The sequence below is a fragment of the Megalops cyprinoides genome, chromosome 24 (genome assembly GCF_013368585.1).
Source record: "Megalops cyprinoides isolate fMegCyp1 chromosome 24, fMegCyp1.pri, whole genome shotgun sequence".
NCBI lineage: Eukaryota > Metazoa > Chordata > Actinopteri > Elopiformes > Megalopidae > Megalops > Megalops cyprinoides.
The window spans coordinates 4,277,590-4,305,506 of NC_050606.1; the positions used below are offsets into that span (position 1 = coordinate 4,277,590).

The 27,917-nt window shown below is 46.5% G+C and overlaps 1 protein-coding gene across 1 annotated transcript; it reads right to left on the reverse strand.

The window, feature by feature from the left end:
• Positions 1 to 4,170: 4,170 nt before the first annotated feature.
• LOC118771235 (XK-related protein 4-like) lies at positions 4,171 to 27,766 on the reverse strand. Its single transcript, XM_036519169.1, has 3 exons — positions 26,898 to 27,766; positions 9,689 to 9,888; positions 4,171 to 5,597 (listed from the first exon to the last, which is right to left on the reverse strand). Exons 1-3 carry the CDS (start codon positions 27,761 to 27,763, stop codon positions 4,663 to 4,665), a joined length of 2,001 nt encoding a protein of 666 aa, XP_036375062.1. The 5' UTR covers positions 27,764 to 27,766; the 3' UTR covers positions 4,171 to 4,662.
• Between the last annotated feature and the right edge of the window lie 151 nt (positions 27,767 to 27,917).

Here is a 27,917-nt window from a genome sequence, read left to right on the forward strand (position 1 = left end):
CTTGTCAAACAGAGTTCCTTATAGGCCCATAAAATACCCATGGCTGCTGAACTCTGATGAACCTCTACTTTTTCACAAGCGTTACTCTTTAAACACGGATTCCTCCTTACTGGTGAAACAATGAGGGGCTATGCGTTATGTGGGGCCTAATTGTCTCGCTGGTTTTACGGATTCTGGGTGCGAACGGCAGCGCAGACCCAGAAGCTGTGCTGAAGCAGAGAGACGCAGGAGGATGGCGAAGCCGCGCGGCCACGAGCACCTCGCCAGGCGTACGCTCACAGAGAGCGAAATCTCCTTACGAGAGGGAGGGAGGACGAGAGCAGAGAAGAACGTTAAGGCAAAACGAAACAGACAAGAAGCAGCTTAAAATGTGACAACAAGACCGAGCAGTCCCCCCCTCCACCCCCCGCCTCCCCCCACAAAACAAGAAGCAATTTTCTCGTCAAGTGCAGATTTCCTGTTTCTGTTCTGCTCCTGGCTGCACTTACAGCGTGAAGACGATACCGCCGCCATCACAACACTGCTCCAGTTACTGATACATGGTTGCAGTGTGTCCTCCGTACGGGGAGAAGAGCAGGCGGGTTATCTGCGTGTGAAAAGAGCCAGAGAGGAGAGCAGGGGGTTCCTGGACAGCAAACAAAGGCGAGGTAGTTAAATGTTCGATGTACCAGTGTGAGCCGTTCGTGGAAAACTAACCAAAGAGATCAATAAGTAAAAAGACTGGGGACTGCATGCTGGATCTGTTCAATGCTGGTCCACCTTTAAAAAGGCTGTTACTTTCAAAAAAGCCTTCAGGGAACACGGTCCTACTGGGAGAAGTCTGAGCGAACCGACTTCAATACAAAGGGATGTAAGGCTGTCAGATTTTATATACTTTATGTGTGCAAAAAGAAAAAAAAAATCTACTTCTATTCACTCAAAAAGGCCCCGGTGACAATATTCATGATTCATATTCGTCTGCATTTTTCCAACCCAAGGTTCCGTCATCTCAGAGGTGGATAAGAGATGACATCAAGGTTTAACACCGTGGTGTCAGCACAGAACCACATTTGCTCAAACTCCATGTTAAAACAGGCAAATACACTGTGTGATTACCTTGCAGAGTAATTTTTGCCTGCTTTAAAGAGAATTAACAGGACCCATTCTGACATCCATTTGAGAGCATAAATGCTGTTTTCTACGATACCCAGCTTTACTGCCTCCGTATATTCTGTACCACTGATTGGTGCAAGGCAAGGCTAATGGGTCGCAGGGTCGAGGGTTCAGAGGGTCAAGAGTTCAGAGGGTAGACAGATGTATGATCTGGCCAGTTAATATCCGTTATGGTAAGCTTCAGCGCTGGAGGCAGTCATTGTGACCCACGATACCCTTGTATTGGTGTAATCTGGAGCCTCCCTTGCGGTCACACCTCCTTTCTGTCATGGAAGTACTTTTCCCCCTTCACGCAACCCTGTTTGGCTGGTCTCCCCACAACAACAACCTCAAGCCAGGAGCAATGAAGCCAGATGAATGCAATCCTCCAATACACTCACATGCAGCCAAATGGCTATTTTTCACTCCAGAAGTCACACTGTGCATCTCAGTGAGGTGGGCACCGATTGGGGGTCAGGTGCTGCTTCTGTGACATCATCAGAGAAGCATCATCAGAGAAGCCCTCAGGTGCCTGCTGATCTGCAGGGTGCCTGAGAATGGCAAGACGAGGAAACTCTTCTCCCAGAGAGAATGAAGCCAATTTGTTCCGCCACGTTAAGCTCCCCGTCATTATCGGCAGTTGCCACACCCAGTTTCACCTTTGGACCATAGGGCCTACGCTCAGTGTGCTTTCTGTGCCATATAGCCAGACATGGGGCGGTTGTGATAATGTTCTGGAAATGTTAGTCTAACGTAAGCCAGCACGTCAGTAATGAGGGGAGGCCATGCAAGGCAGTGAGCACCGTCTCTGAGCAGCGAGACATGAGTAGTTAGCCTGAGATATGAGCTGCGAGTTTCTGATGTGATATCGCTGAAGATATGAGTCTTTAGCCTGAGATGTGAAGCTGTTAGTTGGATATGTGAGAGGCTGCAGGTGCAAGCGGTAGGCCAGAGGTGAGGGCTACTAGCAGGAGCTGTCTGTCTGTCCTCATTGTGAGAGAGATACCGTGCAAAACGAGCTGCTGTAACATTATCCCTTTTTAAACGGGTGAACAATCACTTATCACGCAGTAGCAAGGGTAGCTTCCTGACGACAGGCTTCCTCAGAGGAACCTATCATTAGGCAATATTACCCTGACGATACTGCATTAATATGTCAGGACGTGCGGCAGAAATTCAAAAGCAGGGGCCTGCTTTGCACAGTAATAAAATGACTACGGTGGTTTGCTATTGATTAGCTTTACTTCCTAACTGATGGACCCACTTTGTTACATTAATGAGAGCAGCTGTCACAGAGACCACAGACCTGAAAGACATTTCCTGACGAACACAAAAGGAGCCAGGGAATATCCAGTCACAGGGCGCCACTCAGAGGGCACAGCCAATTGGACAGCATCTTTGAGCATCAAACAGAGGGAACATTCACTCCCAGAGCTTCTCTCCGAATGAATCAGGACAGCGGTAATAAAATTAAATAAGACAAAATGAACGTCTGAGGGAAAAGAAACCGCAGAGGTTTGATTTGATAAAAACACAGAAATCTCTGAAATTTAAAAATGTAATCCCTTGGCATTCCCAGGACCTCATTCTGATTTCACTTTCATCCCTGGCTGTAAGAGGAAAAGATAGAGAACGTGCCAATGCTGACGGAGCTCTTTTTTAAGCTGCAAAGGCCAGGTCCTCAGTGAAGAGATGAAAGAGGACTGTGCTTTTCAAAAAATTGACCAGATTAGAAAAAAAAACATGACACTGATGATAACAGTTACCATTTCCACTTTTGTGCTAGATTTAATCTATATTAAAAATGTGGATTTCCACCGCTAAACACAACCCTTCTTTGAACTTTCTATTCAATCTTGCCTTGTACTGTTCAGGTATGACATTATTGCTGTCATGTTAAAAAAAAATTAAATGATCCATGGGAAAATCTGTTGAGAGAGGCCTGCAGGCTCTACATATCTAACAATCTTTTCAGAGGCATGCTGCCCGTACCAGCTACACCAGCCTGGCAAAACCGCTCTTTAAAATGTGGCTCTAGACTGTCACAAAGACATGAATGATTTATGTGCTATTATGTCCTGTGCTTGTTCTTGTGTAATGTCGGCACAGAGGTGCACACAAGGGCTATGAATGCATTCCACGCCATTTGTGACCACTTGTCTAATTTGTATGCTCTGAGCGACCGCTGAGGCTAAAAAGCAAAGTGACTGAATGCAGCGATTAAAACACATTACCTGTGTTCTGTTTCATACTCTCACAAATGCTTTCGCAACGTGTAACAAATCAAGGAGGAAGGAGCTCCTCTCTTCCCTTTGTCTCTACGCCCTGTGAGTGTAGTTTGGCCAAACACATGCCGGCTCTGGATTGGCGGTACACCTGCACTGCCTGGGCTTCCTTTTCCTGTGCCTGTGTACTCTGATTGGCTGACACGCTGTATATGTACTCCTCCTCTTCCTGTTTCCTTTGTAATCTGACTCCTGACAGCAGCTCCACGGAGAGTCTGTAGCTTCTATCCCAGATGCAAGGAGGGTTGTCTTGGTTTGATTGGCTCCCTCTGTGGAAATATTATAATGAGGTCTGGCCCCGCCCTCCACCTCGAATACAAACACTCCATGTCGTATGGCACCTTCTCAGTAAAGTGACCAACTGTAAGTCTTCATTTATTTTGTTTTTTTTTTTTTTAATTCAAGTAAATTAAGATTGGGTCTCGCTTTAATGTCCTGTGCGTAGCAGTGACCCACAGCAGACCTTTTGGCACAAGGAGAGCGTGTGTGATGGATGGGGGAGATTACACAGCAACGACAGAATTTCATCACGTTAATGACATCACGGGGCGTGTCATCCTTTTGATCCTTGTCACATGACACCAGAGAATGACACCAGAGAATCCTGTCTATGTTACACTGGACACCCATGTGTGCACCAATTCTGACATGTCATTTATGGCCTGATTATTGTGTGTGTGTGTGTGTGTGTGTGTGTACACGTGTCTGTATCTTTTTCTGTGTGTGTGTGTGTGTGCGCGTGTGTATGTGTGTGTGTATCTTTTTCTGTGTGTGTGTGTGCGCTTGTGTGTGCGTGTGTGTTTGTACGCGTGTGTTCCTCCTGTGAGCTACACCAGAGATGATTTCACTGTAAACTGACTTTAGTGGCTGGGTTTTGGAACCGGCTCAGAAGGTTCCTCTGGTCCTCCGCAGTATGGAAGGAGACCTCGAACCTGGGTCGGAGAGCTTGTGTGGGTCACTGCGTGTTACAGCACAGTGGCCATTCAACTAAATAACACGATCCCTGACAGACACCAGTAAAAAAAATCTGAATAAAGATTTGAGAACCGATTTAAAAAAAACATTGATCAATCAATCAGCTAATAAATCTCTCCTACTTTCAGCCCGTGACAGTCAAACATCAGGGTTGAGCTCTATGTACAGAGGGGGGGGGTCTCACGTTTTATTGCCAGAGTCCTGCTGCTGACCCGAGCTGACCGCTCTCTGTCCCGTCCACGGGGGGGCGTCCCGGGAGCCGAGGGGGATCCTACAGCGTGGTCTCGTACTCCAGCCGCTCCTGCATCAGGGCGTCGTCCTTGTACTGCAGCCGGGGAGGGGCGGCGGTCGCGTCCACCGCCAGCACGGCCTTCCGGATGCTTCTGTCCAGCACGTGCCGCTCCCAGGCTGGGTACCTGTTCCTGCACAGGTCGATCTTAATGACCGTCTCCTCCAGCCTGGGGGCGCGGGAGGAGGGCGTGGAGGGGGCGGTGGGGCGCACCTGAAAGACGGGCGCGCAGCCGTCCCGCTCGGCGTACTTGGCGTCCCGCTCGGCCCCGCCCCTGTTGGAGCGCAGCGAGTTGGTGGCGCCCTCAGGGGGCAGGGAGAAGGTGGCGGCCGGGTCATCCAGGATGCAGCTGGCCGAGCGGCCGAAGCGCGGGCCGTTGGGGTGGAAGAAGGCGTAGTACATGAGCATGAAGAGGACTCCGGTGAGGAAGCTGCTGAAGATGACGCAGAGCGCAGGAACGGCGAAGGCCTCGGTGCTGGCCGGCGAGCGGTACAGGTACCACAGGGCGCTCAGCGCCGCGTTCTCCAGCAGGATGATGAAGTAGTAGATGAAGAGCCGGCAGCGGGTGCGGCCCTCCTTCACGTTGAACCAGCTGAAGATGTAGACGACGCCCACCACCATGTCGAAGACGATCTCCTCCCACTTGCTGATGCAGAACTCCGTCTCGCAGTGCACGATCCAGAAGGTCATGATGCACCAGTGCAGCACGATGAAGATGCCGAAGTAGAGCTGGAACACGGAGGCGAAGAGGGCGAAGGTGATGACGCGGGCCGCGATGGTGAAGAAATGCCAGCAGAACTGCAGGATCACCGCCAGGTGGCTCAGCGGCTTCTTGTCGTCCCGGCTGTCGCGCAGGGCCTTCTGGTAGGACGCCAGGGCCCAGGCCAGGGACACCAGCGACGCGGCGGCCGTGATACCTGTGGGAACACACACCTTTGAGCTGTGTTTCAGAGAGCATGCCCTGTGTTGTACGGGTTGTGTCTACAGTGTGTTGTGTGGGTATTTTACACTGATGCACAGCATGTTCATCACATTACAATGGCTCAGAGCGTTAATGTTACAATAACTCACAGTGTGTTCTATATGTATAACAATACGTCACAGTGTGTTATATATGTGTTACAATAGCTAATTGTGTTCTGTATGTGTGACAATAACTCACAGCGTTTCTTTTCAGATACGTGCAAGCTGCGGTGTATTAATCTATGGCTGGGTTTGTACTGGGAATTTCCCTCCTGATACATAGTGCCACAGGCATTCCACATAATACAACATCGCAATTCATCAGATCACTCTGACCCGTGTGCATTATGACAGCTCTTGGGTGCGATTTCATTTGTAACAACACAGTCATGTGGTGATGTGGTGTTTTTATCCACAGGCACAACCTGCAAGACCCCCAGCTCATCTACAGGCGTGATTATTCAGAAGAGGCTGATAACACAGAGAAGACACCAGGCATACAGAGACCAGTGTGGGTACAGCCAAAGCAGGCCAGAGAAACTAAACACAGAATGCATCATATCAAAGCCTCTTGTATGAATCTACGCCCATCTGAGTATTAACCAAATACACGGATGATCAATTCAAGGTCGGAAACCTCGTGTTCCAGTGTAAGATGTGCCTTCCTTCTCTGTGATGTTACCAAACGATCTCTGGTCAGCTCCAAAAGTGCGTTTGACCCAACCCCGCAGACAAACAGATGCTAAAGCGCTTGGTCAGCAGTTTTCTGGGAGGAGGCCTTCCACAGCCAGATACTCTGCCCCCCCCCCCCCCGCTGGACTGTTACACAGAACATTTTCCGCTCAGGACAAGTAAAGTGTAACAGGGAGACCGAGAGCCCTTCTGCTGAATAGAACAATGTGATATGTTTCCTGAGTCAGCGATTCTCTGCGTCGCAATTAATTTCACGCGGCCACGATCTTCTCCCGGAGTGCCGTGATAAAAGCCGTAAATCCAGCAGGGACTCTCCAGCTCCGAAAACGCCACATCCCAGGGCTGCTCTTCCCTTTGATAAAGTCCAATAAAGGTCCGAGACTGTTTTTTTCCCCTAATAATGATGGTGAAATGGCTTTTTAAAAACATGGCTGTAGAAATTAGAGATATTTTGACAGCCTTTCAAACCATAGTGAAGGCTTTCCCACTGATATGACACTGCCAATGGAGACCTGACAGTATAGTGCATATGTCTGTATATTTCTTTTTCATGCTTTGCTGTGAATCCAGATCATGAATTCACATGAGGATGTGTGTGTCTCTGGGCGGTAATTGGGGGAGTAATTAAAATTCAGTACCCTCTTGTTTAGAACAATTTGGGCTGTAATTGCTCCCTCTGTGTAAAGCTTTTGTGTAATATCCTCCGAAATTGTTGAAACGCAACACTGGCGACTACAGGGATGAGGAAGTCAATATTTTTACGTGAGCTAAATGTGGCTGTTGTCAGATCTTTCCCCTGGTCCCTGCCCTTTACCATTGGGGGCCATTACATTCCATTAGAATCCATTATCTGTTATCAGAGCAGAGCATGTGGCTGACCGACAAACTCTTTAATTACTTTCACTTCAAAGCCACTTTGGTTTTTTTTTTTTAATGCCTCCTCTTTTCCCTCCCGCCCGGGGACATCAGGGAGGACAGAGAGAGATTGTGCTTCGTTTTCATCAGAGGTGACAGATGGTCCCTCCTGCCTTTGTCCTCTGTCACTCTCATTAGATCACTCTGGAAAGAGTGAGGAGGAGTTGAGCTGTCGCGGAATGATGATGTCATAAAGTCATGAGTAGAACAGGGGTAGAAAAGTTCTGGTGGAATTTCATTAGTGGTCATAGTTCTATGCAAGTACTGTTTATGAAAACATGCTGTCCACATGTCTAGCCTTATATCAAGCTTATACAGGTTGTTTGATATTCCCGAGAAAGCTTCTGGCTTGTTATTTTATAGGGTTTCTGCTACAAATATCCTGCTTTTCCCTCTAAGGCTTTCCTCTCTTTATTTTCTTGTGGTCCATCACTGTGCCAGTGCATATACCTGCAGATCAGAGACACTTACTGTAGCTATCTATCCAGCAAGTTAGCTTGCTACTAGCTACTTGCTACTTGCGTAGTGGAGTTGAGAGCTGAACCAGAGGCAGTCCCCCAAAGGAACGTGTCTGTTAACGATCAATTGTCTCTGACCGAAGCAACCGGGATTTTTTTTTGAGCAAACAATCCTAGAATCTGGAATGGTCTGTCTTCCATGACCTTCCATTAAACCTATTTACAATTATGAGAATCTCTTAATGAAAACAATTTCTGGCATTCGTTTTACTATAAATTAATACATAAGGCATTTGCAAGGAGGGACAAAGAGGTCTCCAAGGTCAGATGTTCAGGGTTTCTCGTTCTCTTGTTTTTTAGCAATGAGCTTTTGACACACAGGTCATAAATGCACAGTGCATTTCTCTGCCTCCTCCTCTGGTAAAAAACGGTTCTGTCAGAATCCAGCCAGAGAGCATCTCTGCTCCTGTCCTCAGCATCTACCCATCAAACCTTTCGCCACTGAACTGGGTGCGGCTGTACGAAGGGGACTGTGGGTTTGCCAGTCCTCCACAGTTTTGGGGTGTCACGAGCCTCATGTGTCATACCTTTCAGAAGGACACTGCAGGTGGATGTGTGACACTGAGAAAGTGACTGTGAATTTGAATGCTACTATGAATTTGCTTTTTCTGTTTGTTTTTACGTAAGGCTTTTTCATCTTCTTATCCATAAGTCATCATAATATAACACAAACCCCCTGACTGAAGTACAAAATAAACTCATAGAAGGCTCAACAGCTTTATAAGTAAGCGCATTAATCATTTTGAAAGCTTTAGTGTCATATATGAACACTGCACAACATGCAATGCAATAGCTGGATGTACAAGGGCTAAGAGATTTTCCTCTGTCTGCCTTTGAAAACAGGGCCTTCTAGGTCAATGACATGACAATGCCACACAGGAAATGACCTCATACTTTCACACAGGAAATGACCACATACGTATCCATCGCTGGGTGGAGGCAAGCAGCTCTCTAAGGTCAGTGTTTCCGAGCTTTCTTCAGCCGAAAGATTTTCTTACATTCGGTTTATTGAAAGGCCCAAGTGATGCGTTGCTGTTCTCTTGTTTTAATTAACGTCGGAAACAGCAGGTTCTGCTGACTTATGTGTCCCTCCCCACCTCACCACTGTGATTTCGACCTGACTCAACTCGAGGACACAGCTTTAAGCGTTCAAATCTGCCTCAATTTCAGCTGAAAAGTCAATTCATTAGATATGTTTATACTCGGCCCCTAGAAAGCTCACATACTGTGCCTAATGAACTCAGTCAAGTCAACAAGATTAAATGGGACTAAATGATTAAACAGATCAAAGATTAAAGATTTAAGATTCAATCAGACTGCAGTATCTTACGCTCTTTGTGGCTACCACTTTGTGCCTCACTATGAAGTTAAACTCAACAGACCTAATAAGGTCACAAAGAAAAGATATTGTCAGAAGATGTTATACTTGATAAATTAAATTCCTGCGTTTATGCTTCTCTCCACCGTGGCTATGTTTCTATAATTACTCCAATGTGTCGTGTGTGAATATGACGAGAAGGTAATGTCAAAAATATTATATAATGCCCCTAGTGGTCACAGTTAAATATGCATGGTACTTGATACAGAAATATTTTACATACATTTCATCATGAAGTTAGATTATATTATGTTACATTTGGCAAACCATCAAAGTTTTATAATTGTTTATAAGACTGTTTCAGTGTGTGTGTGTGTGTGCGCGTGTGTGTGCATGTGTGTGTGTGTGTGTGTGCGTGTGTGTGCATGTGTGTGTGTGTGTGTGTGCGTGTGTGTGTGTGTGTGCGTGTGTGTGTGCGTGTGTTTGTGTGCGTGTGTGCGCGCGCATGTGTGTGTGTGCGTGTGCGTGTTTGTGTATGTGTGTTTGTGTGTGTCCATGTGTGTGTGTGTTTGTGTGTGTTTGTGTTTGTGTGTGTCCTCACCTTGCAGGGCCTGCAGTGTGTGGGTCTGGATGATGATGCAGAGCTGGAGGACCAGCTGGGGGGCGCTCTCCAGGAAGGTGGCGAGGAGGTGCAGCATGCTGACGTCAGCGTACTCGTACACCATCATCCAGTGGAACCTCCACCTCTCCTGCTCCCCGCTGCGCCTGCTCCGCACGCCCAGGTACAGCGTGCGGAAGTACCTGCCAAAAACACACACGCACCTGCTCACTGCCTGCCTTTAACACAGCTGATCCCGCAAAGTACACAGGGCTGAGCGACACTGATTTAATCCTCCAACGCCAGGCCAAATTAGGGACAGTCAGAATGGTCAAATAGATAAATCAAACATGAAAAAATCAGCAAGCATATTAAACCTTGGATTGAAGAATATTAATTAAAGTGACTCAAATTAAATACAGGTATGACATTTTCTTATTAACAACAGGCAGCTTTAGCCAAGAAAACAGCTGATGGCAGTGTCAATTTAACAACCAGTAAACATTTGGTGCTTTACAGTGCTAAAGCTCATTGCAGAATACAGTGTAATAACATCTACATCCCTTCCCCCTCACTTAATGTCTAAACTAAACCTGATACTAAATTCTGACCTCTGGGGTGCCATTAGCCTGCATTAAAAGATAGTGATCCCAGTGGCATGCCTATATTGACCACTAGCGGAAGCACTTCCTGGGTCAAAGTTCAGGAGGAAAATTGCATTAATATGTATAAAATGGAGGGGGAGGAGGTCATGTGGTTTTCTGCTGGAGAGATATCAACCCCTCAGTCATCTCTCTCAGTCACTCATTCGCTCAGTCATTAAACCCATTCCCTTTAATGAATAAATGAATCCCAGGCTTTCCACTCCAGTGTCACAGAGGGTGACTCCATACACCCGGAAACAACTGCTTCACATTGCTCATAATACGCACTCACAGCGCTCAAATATTAAATGGCACTATTCCACGGCCTTTCGTTAGAATTACTGTTACAGATGTTTATGTGAAAACTGCATTAAACACCAAGCGGCATCCGATTGCCTGCCTGGTGACTGCGTTTCCTGTAAGCCTGGCAGTCTGGAGCAGTAATTAAATACCTGATCCTTTCTCTGCCCTCCTGGCCCCCCTGGGCAGACACCCGCTTCAGATTAGAAAATTTAGCATCCTGTTAAAGCTGCTATTTCAGGCTAATTACCCGCATCTATATTTATCGCATTAATTCCCTGTTAAAAAGCGGCGGCTGATTTTTCAATTTTTAATGTATACCTTTAGAGGAGAGACACACGGTGCTGTTTACAGCCACGGAATCATATTCACCAGCGACCGTCTGGGCAGAGCTCCAAATATAACCCACAAAAACATATATTTTCTCATCCTAAGGCTGTCTGACTGTGGTGGGGCTTCAAGCTTCCACGCCGGCGTTCGGTAATGCGTTCAGGCAGGCTGCACACAGCCAGGGCCGAGGGAACCACCGAGCGTCTTCGGCGGTTACGCCGGCTCGTTGGGCTGATTTTCCTGGTGCGTTTCTGTAAGCATGCCCCTTCTTCCACACCCTCTCGCCTGGCGTACCCGCTCAAACCGCACAGCGGGCGAAGCTCTCACTCCGTCCGCGTGAGGGAGAGAACATGCATGCTGGCTGACATGTATACAGAGGCAGACGTCCTCTTTCCTGCTGCAGATGTCACGTATATCTCGGGTAGACATTTGCAGGAGCAGGGCGGGTCTGAGGGACGTGTTTCTTTAGGTAAAGTGAAAGCAGGGGAGAGTCACTGCTGCGTCCTCGTGAATGCATGAATTTACTCAGGCTGTCTGTGCCCCCTGCCAGACAATTCAGTAACAATAAAGTAATATGTAGCTAATAATAAAGTACTATATGTAATAACTAGGCTTAAGAACATACCGGGAATTAATTGTGTAATTAACTTTGCTAATCAACCTAATATACAAAGTAAAGAAACACAAATAATTCCTTGCCACGCAGTCTCATTTCTGCAAAAAGGGTTCAGATCCAAGACAATAATAGTTGGACAACATGAAAGCCTTTATTTCATGAGAACTAACAAGTTCAGACCAGGCTCTGCCTACGTGCTCTGACAGTTGAAGCCGTTGTCAGGGTATCCTGAAGAGCACTTTTGTTATTTGAGATATATATTTTTTTTTAGAAAAAAACCTCCACAGGAGGCATATATGCATCTTTATTTTATTTCTGTTCAGTCGTCACCCTCTCTACCAAAGGGCACCTTGCTGGGTTTGCTCTGGGCAGTAGCAGCACTCCTGATGCATTCTCTGTAAAATCTGAGCTCTTCTGAAATGAAGAGGAGTCTGTTTATCCTGTGCTTCGGTGCAAATGGAAGCACACCAGCCCGATTTCTGTTTGATCTGTGGAGAGAGGATTTACATACATCAAATTCATGTTTGAGCATTAGCTTTTGAAACCATAAAGGGTATTATATATATATATATCCACTCCCCTGTGACAATTAGTTATTTTAATAGCGTTACATTAACTTATTGTTATATAGCTGATATTTTTATTGCTTTTCCCTCTTTTTAGACGACCTTTTTGACAGACCAAATTGCTCATTAGGTTAACGTCAGCGCAACATTCTCTGCACTTCCACTGGTGCAACGAGGACAGCAAATGCAATCCTATAGTACACTCACGCGCCGAAACAAACGCCAATGGGAGAACAGAAGCATTTCCACTGAAGCCGTTTGAGAGGCTAACAGGCAGCTGAGGAGTCTCAGGGCTTGAGAGGAGTGAGGTGAGGTTACAATGCCAGCAAACTCACCCGTACCCCAGCGGAACCAAGGTCCCGGGCGCTGTCAGCAGATAATGCAGCTGGGCTTGAACCCAGGCCGCAGGGCGCAGGATGTATTTGGAGGAGTGCCCTAGCTGGCTGAACCGCTCGGGAGCCACTAAGCTACATTTTTAATGATTACAGCCCGTTATAGTGGTTCTTGTTGTCACAGTGTGCTGATTGCATCCTGTTAGTGTTCCCCTAAATCCACTGTGTTTGAATGTAAATGTGGACAAGTGAAGGTTTTACTGAAACAACTGGAAGAATTAAACCCCATTCTCGTGTCACCGGCTATTCTCACAGTAAATTTCTAGAGACAGCGCTGCCTTCCTCGCAATGTTCTTTTCCAAAATAATCTTAAACCGTGAACACTCTCTCTCTCTCTCTCTCTCTCTCTCTCTCTCTCTCTTTCCCCGAATTACGCTCTCAGTTGCTAAGCAGCGTCAGCTGATAGTCCACTGGAGACGTTTCTTCTGACATGAATTTCGCATGCCTCTCACCAGCATCGTCAGAAAAGCCCACTGCACAGAGATACCCGCCAGACAGAAGCAAACGCTGACGGTGAACACAGAGGCCCGCGTCAGTCACATGGACGGCTTGCCAAACCGTTTTAGAATTTTTCCAAAGCAAGCGTAATTGAATGGGGACAAAGAGCTGTCTAATCAGTCATAAACAGTCCAGCAGTCAGGCCCGGGTTACAGTCTGTAACTGGAGAGAAGGCATGCCAGTACGGAGTCATCAATGGCAGAACCTCGCTGTCCAATCAGTAACCGGGTCCGTATGTGACATCACAATCTGGAATCACACTGTCTTACAGATTTTCCCTGCAGTTATTAAACTAGCCCTTACATGCCATATGCTGTTGTGATGCCCATCCAGGGATTCGCAGAGCACTCTGTGTGACTGGAGGAACTGATCTCAGATCTGTTCCCGCCCTCGCTGAATCCGTTGGATGATAGATGCGTCTGTGTCCCGGCTCATCCTAAATCAGGTGAGCCTCATTATTCAGTCATTACCGCGGGTCTTCTGTCTGATACACGGAGAAGGGGGGGTGGGGTGGGGGTTTGGGGGGGATGTCAGAAGCACAGGGTGTCATAAATACAGGCTGTGCCGCGGAACACTAAAGCACTAAATCTCAGGCCTGGCTTCACCAGCCCCTGCGGAGCTGTACGTCACAGCAATGAAGCCCCCCCCCTCACGGGCTTCTCTCCAGACAAAACTACACCTGATCGACTGCGCCGATTAATTTTACTTCACGTCAGCCCCCGGGTGACCGAGCAGCAGCGCCCGGGAGCTAGCACCGCAGAAACTCCGGGGCTAATGAACGCAGTGGCAGGAAACATTGCCAATAGTGACGGAAAATGAGTTCATTTAAGCTCATTACCGAAAGACACTGGAGACACTGACGTTCCAATGCGGAGAATATTAGCCATGTATTGAGATGTCTTAAGTGATCAAGTTCTGTCCTGGTGTTTTCATTCGAAAATTTACATTGTTTAAAAATTTCTCCTGCTTTTGAAAATATTGTATGATTAGCTGAGGCTTGTATGTTAGGGGACTGCAAAATAAAATGGAAATGTACAATTCTGTTGGCTTTCACTGTCAGATAAATCTCTCAGTTTTCAAAATGTTTACCACATTGTGTTTCAAAATTGCCATACATAGTAATTTAATGTTAAAAGTAATATAGACCTTCATTCATTTTCATGCTAATATGATTAGCTGATGTTACAGATATGAGCACTCCCTCTCCCTCTCCCCTTCTCTCTTGCACTCTCTCTCTTTTGCTCCCTCACATACACACACACACACACACACACACCTTTAAATCCATCTGAATATATGCTGAAAGTGTTAGAAGGCAGACTCTGTTCACCCAGTTGTGCTGTGGGAATATCTACATACAGATGCAGAGAGCGCACAGCTGGTTGAGATCTAAAAGAAAATGTCTGAACCATACACTCAAAACGGAGCGTGAATATCGTCAGTTAGCTAGCCCGGCGCTTCGGGGGTTTCAGAAAACCTGCTTGCTCCTCTAAATAAACAGGCAATCCTGTAAAAACTGGAATGTTTATCACGCTGAAGGATTTTTCACAGGTCTCCTTCTTGTGCCAGTTAAAGCCGGCACTAACATGGCTGAATCCTGGAGACACTCCATCTTCACATGTATACACGACATGCCTCCATTTCAGAACAAGTTACGCTTAATCCTGCTGATAAGAGATCAGTTCTCCAGTGTCATTCACCTCCAGGCCACGGGGGACCAAACCATCAGTGGTGAGTCTCTGTTTCGCTCTCAGACTGACCCTGGAACCCCTCCTAACCTGATTCCTTTCCATCATTCCACGACTCCTCATGATCTGAGATCAGCGAAAGGAAATAAACTGCGGCCCTCTCACCAGTACTGCAGTTTCTCCTCGCTGGCTGCAGCCCCATCACCCAGCGGATCAGACGCTAACGTGTCCTTTCTTTGGTCGGATTGCTGTTCCCGTTCTCGTAATTGTACGGCAGTCTCTGTGAAACAGGAAGAACATGGGGCCCTTGTGGAATGGATCTGATCACCTCTTTCAGGATCGTTTACGGTTATTTTCTCCCACTGGCTTTAATAATGATCAACGCTGTCCTCCACCTGCGGAGTAAAACGATACTCTCTGCGCCAGGCGCTCATGGTGGCCGCGGAGCCACAGATGGGGGAGGCAGAGAGCTCACCTACAAACTGCCAAGGGCCTCCAGCTGGGATTTTGTGATTAACAAGCTTGCAAACTTTTGAAAGTATCAATTAGGAATAGCTGATTCATTCTGACTTCCTTATATCAAGTGCCACAGCATTATTCTCACGCTGCAATTACGATTATGACAATGAGAGATCAGTTTACGTTCAAAAATCCGAATTGCCACAGTTATAAGACATTTCACTTTTAGATTTTTTTTCCGTTTCGTTGTAACTAAAATGATTTCACGCAAAGGCACAAAAGCCGACCCAGCACCCTAGACGCAAACCTGTATGAATAAGCTGCTACTGATGACGAACAGATGAGCCTTATTTTCATTAGCATGTTAATTGCACACAAACAGGTGTGAGGATCGGCTTCCAGTAAAGGTAGGTTTTCTGCCTCTCCGGCTTGTGGCTCCCCAGCTGGCTCTGACATTTTCTGTCTGATAATTTTAGAGACGGACTGATCTGAAGCATCAACAGCAGCTCTGGCGGAAAGAGCTCTCCGCTAATGCACTTCCAGCACGGAAAAAAAGACTGTTTATGACACGTATTTATCTGTCAGTCAAATACACGGGGATTATATTTATTATTCTTATTTGCTTATTACACTGCAGTGAAGCCGGCTCCCGGTGGTTACTGAATAAATAATGCCCGCACTAATGCCGGTAATACTTAAACCAAAGAAATAAGAAACGAATGGATCGTGCTGTAATAGGATCTGTGTGGGGGCCCCCAGAGGATGCAGGTACTGATTTAATGAATGAGACCCCACTCAAACTCTGCCCAGATTCCACAGGACCCGGGCCGTGTACAAAAGTCAGATTGATCGGATCATTCTAGAATTAAACATTAAATATTTTTGCACAGTGTTGATGACAGAACGTGTGTGCACTGCAGCATCTTGTGCAGAATACTATATTAAATACATATTAAATAATAATAAATAATAACCAGAGATAGGCAAGTCTCCAGCTCATTAGGACATGCTGGTGCAGAGCGTCTATATGTGCCTTTACCTGTTTATGCAGAATAACTACTGGGAGGTCATGGCTGACCGCTGTGATCTCCTCTGGAGCTCGGCATTAATGGCTCTTAAACATGCAGCATGGCCGGGAGGCTTCACACATGTAAAAGGCCTTTATTTCAAGCCTCTGTGTATTCCTCTGTTTGAGAGACGGGTAATGAGAGTGAGAATGTGACGGGTCCGGCATCATGGGTAACAGCCACCCACACTGAGGCGGCGTTTAACCCTTCGGTGACTTTCTGAGGAGGTGCGGGAGACGGGGGCTTTTCCTGCACGCTGAAAGGTGTGGGACAGAGACCCGGCAGCTTTCCTCCTCACCCTGCCCCTGCTGTCCAGCCCGATCACGTCTCCTCTGCGTCTCGAAAAAGGGGTCGTGCACAGACAGGGGGTGGGGGCACGTGAGGTGCGACCATATCGGTGTCAGCACCGACGTCTCCCGCCGCTGTAAGTCAAAACTCGCCGCCGAGTAAAAAAAAAAAAAAAAAAAAAACCATCCACCACAGAGTTCATTTTCCTGGCCCTGTTCCTGTCTGCAGCCGGATGAAAAACTCCCTTCACAGCGTCTGTCAGCTGAACACCCGCTTTGCCCTGTCGACCCCTGCCTCTCCATTCCGCCGGTGTAGAACACTGTCTGCCTTTCGCTTTCGATTACACCGACGCACGCACCGGGCCGCTAGCCCTTCAGACAAACAGCATACCTCCATTAGAGACGCAGGGCACTGATTAGCCCGCTTCCGGCTGCCGTGTTTCTCTCCCTGTGGTTCTGCATCCGGAGATCTCACTCACATCCCTGAAACCTGGATAACCCGGGACCTCAGGTTTCCCGTACGCAGTATAAACGTCACATCCGCTAGCGACCCCGCTGCAGAGGGTGTTGCGGGTTCACACTGCCGCTGTGCCCTTAATGAGGTGGCTGCACTGCCTCGGGGAGGCCAGCTGCGGGACCGGCAGAGGCGTAACCCGAATCTGCCCTGGACGCGGGTTTCTGCTGAATGATTCATGAGGAAAAGCGATACCGCCCTGGTTGCATGGGAGCGGAGCCCTCTGTGTGGACCGAGATGCATTGTGGGTAGCTGAACGCATGCTGGGGTCAGGCCTGTGTTTCTCAGTCCGGGGCGAGGCTGTCGTGGGGGTAGGGAGGGGAATCTGGCTCAGTGCACTCACAGGTGAGCAGACATTCATGCATCTGCAACTAAAATACAATTCTCTGCAAGTGCAGTCAAATACACACCTCAACATTAACAAGTGAACTTCTATTGCTGTACTTGTGCATGAATACACCTATCTACCCTCTTGGGTAGGGTATGCCTGCCTCCGCAAGACACATAATCCCTTTCTGACACAAGTCAATCTTTCTATTAAGGAAAAAGATTCAGACATTATTATCACTTTATTTAGCTAAATGCATATTTTTCCTTCAGGGAAGGTATTTAACTTATGTGTTTTAAATGGGGAAAAACAAACACATACATACCACATACCGCTTTTCATTTGTGACGGTTGTTTTGGGGCTTTGCGTTTTCACTGTTTTTTACATGTAGTTAGCACAGTTTTAAGGCTTATCGTGAAACTAGTATTGAATTTTAAGGGATGGATCTTGGACACAGTGTTTAATACAGGCCCTGGTCATTAAGCCAAATCGTTAAGCCATTAAGCCTAAGAAATCTTGAGGGATGAACTGTATGGATGCATTGTACTGCAGTGCTGTTGATGCGATTGAAGTTCTTTGTGTTACAGGGACAGTTAAATAAATCCCTAAATAAAAGAGTTTCGGCGGTGAACACACACCTACGTGATCCGACCCACAAAGCACAACATTAATGTATATCCCACATCAAAGGAGAAGCTGCTGTTTTGTGGACAGCTCTTCATTCCTACAGCGCCTGACAGCAAACGCATTACCTCCCTGGATGTTGGTCACTGCTTCACTGCATATCACCTAATAAACAGGACATACAGCGTTAAGCTCAGCACAGCCTGGGAGAGGCAGCACTGTGAACTATGGACTTCACTGGAGCCATTACATACCACTTATACTGTTATATACCATCTTATATCACTGGGCCAGCGTGTGCTAACCCATGCACGATCTCCATCCTTTTAAGACACAATGCTAGCCAAAAGGTAGCACACACCTGGTTAAAATAATGGGAAACATGCATTTGAAGACATTTTGATCTAACGACATAAGCTTAAATGCTTGAAATTTGTTTCTTAGGCAGTTATAAACACTGAAGTTGATGCCTATGCATGCCAAAACTACTTTGCTACTTTGAAGAATCTAAAATATTAGATAGTTTTGATTTGTTTAACACTTTTTGGTCACTGCATAATTCCATTTGCATTATTTCACAGTTTTGATGTCTTTACCATTACTCTAAAATGTAGAAAATAGTAAAAATAAAGAAAGAAAGGTGTGTCTGAACATTTGACTGGTACTGTACCACACACTTACACTAGTGTTGACAGCTAACAGAGGCTTAACATGCTCTTCCTTCTTGCTGTTATGACAAAGTGCACTTTTATGAAGTGTCCAGCTGCTTTGCGCTCTGATGAATTTTGAGTTGGGGGGGGGGGGGGGGGGGGATGGGGGGGTTGTGCCTGGCTGGGGGGCTGGGGTGGAGATAACTCATTTCGGAAGGCACCAGGAAGGTCGAGGGGAAACACGGCCCAGATGGTGTGAGCCCACTGGGTTTGGGGTTTGGAGTCTTTCACCAGCTGCAGCTGCAGGTCAAATCCCTGCACACTACACCCATCTCTGTGCAGACAGTATGTCCATCTCTGTGCAGACAGTATGTCCATCTCTGTGCTGACACTATGTCCATCTCTGTGCTGACACTACATCCATCTCTGTGCTGACACTATGTCCATCTCTGTGCAGACAGTATGTCCATCTCTGTGCTGACACTATGTCCATCTCTGTGCTGACACTACATCCATCTCTGTGCCGACGCTATGTCCACCTCTGTGCAGACAGTATGCCCATCTCTGTGTAGCCACTACACCCATTCCTGCACAGACTCTGTGGTTGTCAATGTGCAGGGTGCAGTCACAGCTCTAACCACTCTCACTGTGCACATGAGATCCACACCACCAGCCACATCTGCACAGCGCCGCTGTTCTACACCGCACTGTTTGGGATGGATCCCCTCCTGCAGACAGCAGGGAAGGCCGTGACAAAGCTCCTCACTCCTGCTTCCTTTCAGTAAATGCCCCTGCTGAAGGCTGAGGGAGTTTGGGAGAGGAAAGCTGATACTTCATCTTAACCTGCCTCCCTCCTGCCCCCCGGACAGAGCAGTACTGCCAGGAACTAGCAGGTGGCGCCCTACAGCTTGTGATGTCGTTTGTCCTTCTGTTGTCATGGCAACTGTTCCCAGCAGGAGAGCTGATGCAGAGACGGGTGAAGAGTTAAAAGTCTGGATCTGTCTGAGCCAGTAAATGACAGCCTCTCTCTCTCTCTCTCTCTCTCTCTCTCTCACTCTCTCTCTCCCTCCCTCTCTCCCTCTCTCTCTTATTCTCTCTCTCACTCTCTCTCTCTCTCTCCCTCTCTCTCTCACTTTCTCTCTCTCTCACTCTCTCTCACTGTCTGTCTCTCTCTCTCTCTCTCCCTCTCTCTTTCACTCTCTCTCTCACTCTCTCCCTCCCTCTCTCTCTCTCTCCCTCTCTCCCTTTCTCTCTCCCTCTCTCTCTTCCTCTCTCCATACCTCTCTCCATATCTGTCTCTCTGTCTTGGACGTTGAGATGAATAAAACACATCGTGTGCGCGTACAGTAGTATTATCACCAGGCGGACCTTATTCTGGAGTTTGTTTGTTTGTTTAATGAGTCGTTCACCCTATAAATAATTATAATTTGTAACATTAATCAAAGAAAGACACTTAAATTACAGCACTAGAGGGAAGAACAGCAATCTGTTTCTACATGTGGTAATTAGGACCAGTAGTAGCTTCAGAAGGGTTTGTGTGTGTGTGTGTGTGTGTGTGTGTGTGTGTGTTTAGGTGGGCAGGGGTTCAAATTCCTCAACCTGCCCTCAGTTCCCAAAACAACAAATTGTATTACCCCATACTCCTGTCCCCTACCTCAGACAGGCAAACCTCATTCCCATCATAAATAAGCACAGACACATTAAAATGGACTAGTTACTTGTTTCTAAACACACTGTAGTTTGTGTTTGTCTGTAACATGTAAGATATTAGCCCCTTCCAGAAGCAAAAACCGTTGTATTCAAAATCATATCTGTAATTTGGTGTAATGTAGTCCTTTGAGTAGTAAGCATGTCTAGGCCAGGAAATGACTGACCAAGAGCAGCAAGAGCTTTACAACAACCAATCAGATTAGACACCATGTGTGCTCTTAGGTGTGTGAGTGTTATCTGGTGTGTGTGCACGTATTGTCTCCAGTGTAAATATTCACAGGTGTATGCCTTCTCAGTTGTGAGCATTCTCAGGTGAATGCACAGTATTAACAGGTGTGTGTGTGTGTGTGTGTGTGTGTGTGAGTGTGTTGTCAGGTGTCTGTATTCCCAGGTGTGCATATTCTCAGGTGTACTGTTCTGCCTATGGAGGTGTCGGGGGGGAGAGAGAGGGGGTGGGGGGAGAGAAGAAACAGCAGATCTGCAAAAAGCCCTGCAGCATCATGGGTAATTCATGAGACGGGCCCGCTGTGCTCCCAGCATGCACACACAGCAACCGGGGGAAAGCGCGCTGGCTTCCTCTCCGCCGGCCTGCGAGCTCGCTGACTGCAGAGGCCGAGGGATCCGATGTGACTGGGGCTACAGCTCCTCACAGCCATCTCTCATCCCTCCCTCATCACCATGATTATAGGGCCGGGCGGCACGCCTGACTGATTTCAGATCAGCTTCATTCCCCACATTAGTCTGACGAGAGTGATGTTTTTTGGGGGGGGGTCAGGGGGGTCGGGGGGGGGGGGGGGCTTGGGCAGGCATTGGAAGTTCAATATACAAGTGAATTTGTTACGTTTTGATATTGTGTAGGGGAGCCCTGTCTTTTCCCATTACGTACGGGCACGGAATCCAATTCAGCGGAGAAATGAATAATCAAAATGCAGTCAACCCCTTGATGAATGCATAGTTTTCAAGGTAAGGTTCAAAAGAAAAATGCTCTCTTTTAAACATGCTACGTCTTGTAAATTGTTGCATTTTGTGTTGTGTTTTACAACTTCATTCCCATGTGCTTATATTGCCTTTCATCTTAGACCAAGATTGTAATACAGCATTAATGGAACTATGTCCATAATAAAATTAAATGGCTGAAGGTTTGATTTATTGGGGGGCATTGCTCTTGTGCCCTTTGTATTTGATTTGACTCACTTTCTGTAAGTATATCAATCTGTAGAAACGGATGATATGTATATGCATAGTGAATGTCTAAATCATCTGAAAAGAACAAAACACTGTTGGAAATCCACGTCTTGATGCAAAGGGCATCTCTGACCCCTCAAAGCCCACGCTTTGCTGGGTCACAGTACAACATCTCCTCTAGACCAGCCTTCTCTGTGACTCACTGTTCTTCTTCAAACAGCATTGAGCTTTCAAACACACCACGTTTCAATTGTAGAAATTTCAAAACATTTTATGTCTGCCTTCTGGGATCAGGCATAAAAAGAGACAAAAAAGTTGTAGGAGATCTCTGCTTTCCCTCTGTAGAATGTTCTCTGCACTTGCTGTGTGCGGAACGTTCTCCTTTCTTGTTCTGTGTAGAATGTTCTCCATTCTCGTTCTGTGTAGAATGTTCTCCTTTCTCGTTCTGTGTAGAATGTTCTCCATTCTTGTTCTGTGTAGAATGTTCTCCATTCTGCTTGTGTTTTAGAATGTTCTCCATTAGCACTCTTCTGTGGGATGTTCTCCTCTCTCTCTTTGCTGAAAGTTCCTCACCCATATTCTTTGTAGAATGCTCTTATACCCTGGAGAATATTCTGGATTCGAGGATCTGGGGGGTTGGCTGGACAACTATGCTGTGTCTGTAACTTTGATTATGAAATGTTTACAAAAAAGTTAATAGAGCACCACAGTGCCTCGGTTGAACGTGGCCTTTACATTAGTGTTTCTCCATCAGATGAACCTTCATAGCTTTGAATGAGAGAAGGCTATTTTACAGCACCTTGCTCTCTCACTTTATTTTCATATGAGAGGCTTCATTTTTTTACCTGCAAATGAGCACTGTGTGCAACTTTGGTTTGCACAGCGTGAATCCGGATAATAAAGGCTTTGACGTCTCATTGAAATATGATAATAGCTCCGCATTTAGAGACTCTCAATAGGCTTTTATTCAAGTATGAAAAATGATAAAGGTGTGAATATCAGATCATGTCATCATGACAGATTACCCCGTGAATATGAATCATTAATGGCTGTGGTGAATCACCAGGCACACGGTCTTCGTATAGAGCCGAGCAGCATGAGAATGCACCTAACGAGTTGTTAATTACGGAGCGAAGCCACTCCCGTTGCAAAGTGGGAGAGTTCTGATGAGGAGCAGGGTGGGATTGGAACCCGCACCCCCCTCCGATGTAAGTCCATTACTCACTGTGGCCATCTGAGAGGCTGATTCTATGAATTAGATAAACTCTTCTGTAAGGCAGCTGGCAGTGGGTCACTACAGCGTTTCGTTACGTTACGTTACGTTACGTTACGTTACGTTATGTTACGTTACGTAACATTACATTACATTACATTGCATTACATTCATTTAGCAGATGCTCTTACCCAGAGCAACTTCCAGCGCAAGAGAACAAACATGTATCCATTCAAGTTGAATGAGCAACAGTGTTAGACCAGGCTAACAACACTCCCAGACTACTAACTGCCACAAGTTAACTCGCACAACCTGACTAGACAAGGCCGACTACGCACCGATACATCACTCACTAGATCACAGAATCCGTTGCGATACTACATGTAAAATAAACAGCAAGCGGAGAACACGTGTGAGGCACAGGCCATCTTAAACACAGCGGTCTTACTGCCATAAATATGATACATCAAAACGCAGCGCTCCTACAGAGGCAGCTCATCTTTGAATGACAACTACAGCAGAAGTGCGGTGCCGCCTCATGAGAAAATAATATTTCACTGGCATATTGAGTGCGATTTTCCTCTGTCAATTAGGTACAGTGATTTCAGTCAAAATAAGTGTCACCATTTGAAATCACATTTAAACCTTAATGGACACCATAATCGGATACACACCATGAAAAGCCTTAACAGCTGAAGTTCAGCCACAGTGAAATCGATTACATGGTAACAGATTTTGCCGCTGTTCGACTGTATTAAATTAACACCATTAAGAAATGTGACTATGCTGTCACATGCACTCAGAGCTGAAATCACAATGAAACGCTGACGAAGTGAGTTATACTGCGCCACCATGTCAATCAAAGACTCCTGGTGCCGATTCCTGGCCTTTCTGCTATTAAAGAGTGTGAAGCCTTGGCCTTGGAGTGTCTAGGATTTGTGGGACATTAGCATTAGTGTGGAACAGAAACCATCTGGTCTGAACCGTGTATTAAAAAGTTCTGTGTGATATTTACATAAATCAATCTGTGGTCAATCTGCAGCACAATTTGTGAATTTTCCTAAATCTGACGCCATGAACAAGTCAACAGCCACAAAAAAACCTAATGGATGTGGAGCTCAATGCCATAGACCAGTGGGGAGAGAGCAAAGCTTCAAGAACTCCACATTTGGTAGGGCCACGATGTGCCAACCAAGACTCATTCATCTGAACCAAGCACAGAATTTTTACATGCAGAACAGCCTGCTGATTGGTTCACAGAAGTCAATAACTGACACCACATGGTAGCTTCACCCAGTGTGGGGTCTAAGAGGCCTCACTGAAACATCACTACACAGATTTAGGCCTGACTAGAGGAATTCAGAGCTGTGCTGGTTGTTCACCACCACGGCCACAGCTGCAGAGAGTCTTGCACTTGTAGTTCAATAAACTAAATATTTCATTTCGATCCAGACAGAGCTGCAGGCACATAACCTGGGTTAGCACCACCCTGGTTTGCAGGTTTGGCTCTCAGTAGTTGGTGTTGCTCATTCAGAGCACAATCATGTAGGCATACAGTATAAAACGATTAGTAATGCCTGAACACACAGTATAAAATGATTAGTTATGCCTGGATGCACCACATCGTAAGTCTACTGAAACAGTCTGAAGACCCTTACTAAAACAGGGAGGGAAAGAAGTAGAGAAAAAAGGCTCAAAATATTTCTCCTCGACAGACCTTATCTTTTTAATAGGCACTTGGCACTGTTCTACAGTAAAATAAAACCCAGTGAAAGTACCTGGTTGGACACACTGAGTGTAGATAAATCAGGTTGTAAGGACCATTTACTTGTGGGCATATCCCTGGTGTTGTATATCAAACTAAAATCTTTCCCTGGGGTTCAGCTGCAAAGATCTCTGGACTTTCTCCAGCAAAGTAAGAAAATAAATCCCTGCTCCCATTAGACGCACATTAGATGATAACTGTAAAGTAAACAACCAATGATTTCATGCCTTTTAAAATAAGCCTATCTGTCAGTATTGAAAATTCATTCATTTAATTAGCTTCTTTATTGATTTTTTTCTACATTTAGAATTTCTTAAATTCAGATTCTTGATAGCGGTACAAAGCCCACTATTAAAAGATCCTGAAGTTCCACTTTACAGCCTTGAAAAAAAGCTCAGTAATGATATGGTACTGTTCAGTGTTATGCTGTAACATTTGCATTACACAGTTGATAAGATTATATGAACTTCCCCCTGAGTGTAGCTGAGTAAAGTAATGCTTCAAGACTTCATATTGTTGCATTTTGAGGAAACTGTCTTTACAACAGGGTATCTGCTGTTTTAAAGGAGCACAAAACAGTGACCACAATCACAAAACAAAAAGCAGCATTCATCTTTGCAAACACAGACACAGTCCTGAAAAAGTCTGACTCTGTACACATAGTCCTGAAAAAGTCTGTTATAGAATCTGATTCTCCATTAAACTTGTCTGATCAATTCTGTGCAAGTCCTGCACCCACATAGCTGACCAAATATCATCTTTTACAGTGCAGCACAGATGCGAAAATCTACTCTTGTAATCATGACTATGATTGCATGTTTCAGATGTCTAATTTAGAAAGCCCTGGTACTCATTTCAAAATGCATTTCATTTCGCTGTCACTTCCCACAAAGGAGCGGGTTCCCTCGACTTGGATGGCAATGCAAGGTGATGAGCCTCTTTGAGACAGGGCTATTTTTAACCGTTAGCTTGGTGTGACATTTTTTTTTTCCCCCGACACGCAGCTCCGCTCTCTCTCTCTTTCTCTCTCTCTCTCTCTCTCTCTCCGCATTTCATCAAAACCCTCCATCTGCTCTCTGGGGCAGGTCTGTTCTAGACTGCCGAACGTGTGACACAAGGATGACGAAACCCGACGGAAGGGATCACAGGGCACGGCGAGGGACACACCGCTGTGGCTCTGTACCCACGGGGGGACGGGGAACCTGCGGGTTTCAATCAGCAAACGCTACACAGCAGAAGCACCAAGTGAGGTCACTTCCTGTCCAAAGGACGACTTCAAAAAAATATTTAAGAGCTAGGGCAGAATGAAACCCAACTGACACTGGCCCCATTATAGCTAGATAAACGTTAGACTGTAACTACAAACGTGACCAAAGCAAATGGGTCCCTACATTCCCCTTAGTTAAGACTACCAAGGCAGGTGCAACACCGAGCAGCCTTGATATTCCATTTTCAGAATGAATATTAATATTAATATTGTCCATTTTTCTCTCTGTCTCTCCCAATGATGAATGAACTTCCACCAATGTTCTGCCTGGTCTGTGGGCACATCCTGTTTAACACATTTCGGGTAAATTGTGTGGTGGCAACTTATATTCAGAAAAAAAAACAGAGTGGAGTCAGGTAAGGAGCTTGTTCATTGAAAAAGTCTTTGAGCTCTGCCTCCACAGATCTTACAGTACCTATGTACAGGTGCTACAGGCCTATTAAACGTGTCCATAGCAGTGCTGAGATTTAAATGTGGTCTTTTAAGAAAGCATAGCACTGATGTAGAATACTTGTAAAATCAGAGTTACTCAACCTCTTCATGTTATGACTGAGGCAATGCACAGCTTCAAAGTGAATTGCCCTTGTCCTTCTCTTCCATGTAAATATCAATACTGTTCCTTCGTGCTTGCTCCGCCAGATCTGATAGATGTTCAGTTTGTGTAATTCAGTCTTTATAGGACCATCACCCGTGCTGCACCCAATCAGCGCCCATGAAGCAGCGAGATACTAAGTAAATCATATAAATAACTCATATTCAACATGTAAAACGTTAAACGGAACACACGCTACGTTACGCCCCCAAGATGGTTTAAGGTGCAATTACATGGAAATAACTTGATATCACACCGCCTTTATAGATTACATTTTTTGTTTCGCTACAAGATATTTTTTTTTCTTCTTGGACTGAACGGCACTCGCTCAAAACCCTATTAGTCCGATCTGAAGAAGTAGACTTCCACCCAACGGTCACCGACTTCTGGGTGACTGACGCTGGCGGCTTATCAGTGGGCTATCAGGACGACACGCTCCAGTGCGCGTGCAGCCTTACAGTCTGAATATGATCACCTCCATCCTGTTCGAATGTATCTACAATAAATGACACCTACCTCCAGACCTGCCCCAGCTGCAGGACATGAATGACCGACTGCATGAACCAAACGCAGAACGAGCAGGACGTCGACCTTTTCTTGTTAGTCCGGGTCGCGGTGCTGCTGTTGGTGCTGTTGGTTGTGGTATTGCTCTTGCTGGCGGTAGACGCCTGTCTCTGGGGTGTAGACGGGTGGGCGCCCACGTCGCCGTGAGAAGCCGAGCCGCTCAAAAGCTTGCCGTCCATGTGAGAGCAATTGGCGGCGCTTGAGCTCTCCTCGGTGCTGAAATCCTGGACGAACCACCTAAAACTGAAGACCTGGACCGTGAATGAACCGAGCACCACAAAAAACAACGTGGGGCCGAACCACCAGTAGTCGCGACGGAGGTAATAATCGACGGAAAGCCAAATATCCGTCCCCACATCGGCGAGATAGACCGCAACCGCGGCTAGAATCCAGAGAGCGTCCCAAACCGTCCACTTCTGCTGTTCCCTGCCGAGACGGAGGCACGTCGAGGAGGAGCCGCAGCAGCGCGAGTCTGCATTCACGAAGTCCCCCTCTCCCGTCCCCGAGTCCGGCTGCGATCCCGGAGCGAGCCCCTGCACCGAGCCCGAGTGGTCCGAGTTCTGCAGCGGCGTGAACGCCACATCGCTCTTTTTAATTTTTATCACCCCATCCGACTTGGCGGCCATTATAGCAGCCTTTCCTTTCCCTAAGCAGCGCCGTCTTTCTCCTTCCCGTTCCTCTCTCTCTTCCTCCCCTCTCTCCCCGCTTCTGTGCACCAACGGACAGAGACTGGGCTGGGCGACCTCCTCTTCCGCCGGCCGCAGCGCCGCCTGTTCACAACAAAGCAACACTTCCTCTCGGCAGCGAGTAGGAGCCATATGCTCTCCCATGGTTCAAATTTAAGCTATGACATCATTGCTTTGAAAACTCGTCCTCAGTCCCCTGCCACAATTTCCCCAGCATCCACACCACCGCAGTATACACCGGTTAATAAAACGTACATGCACCGGAACAGAGATACTGGTGTCTGCG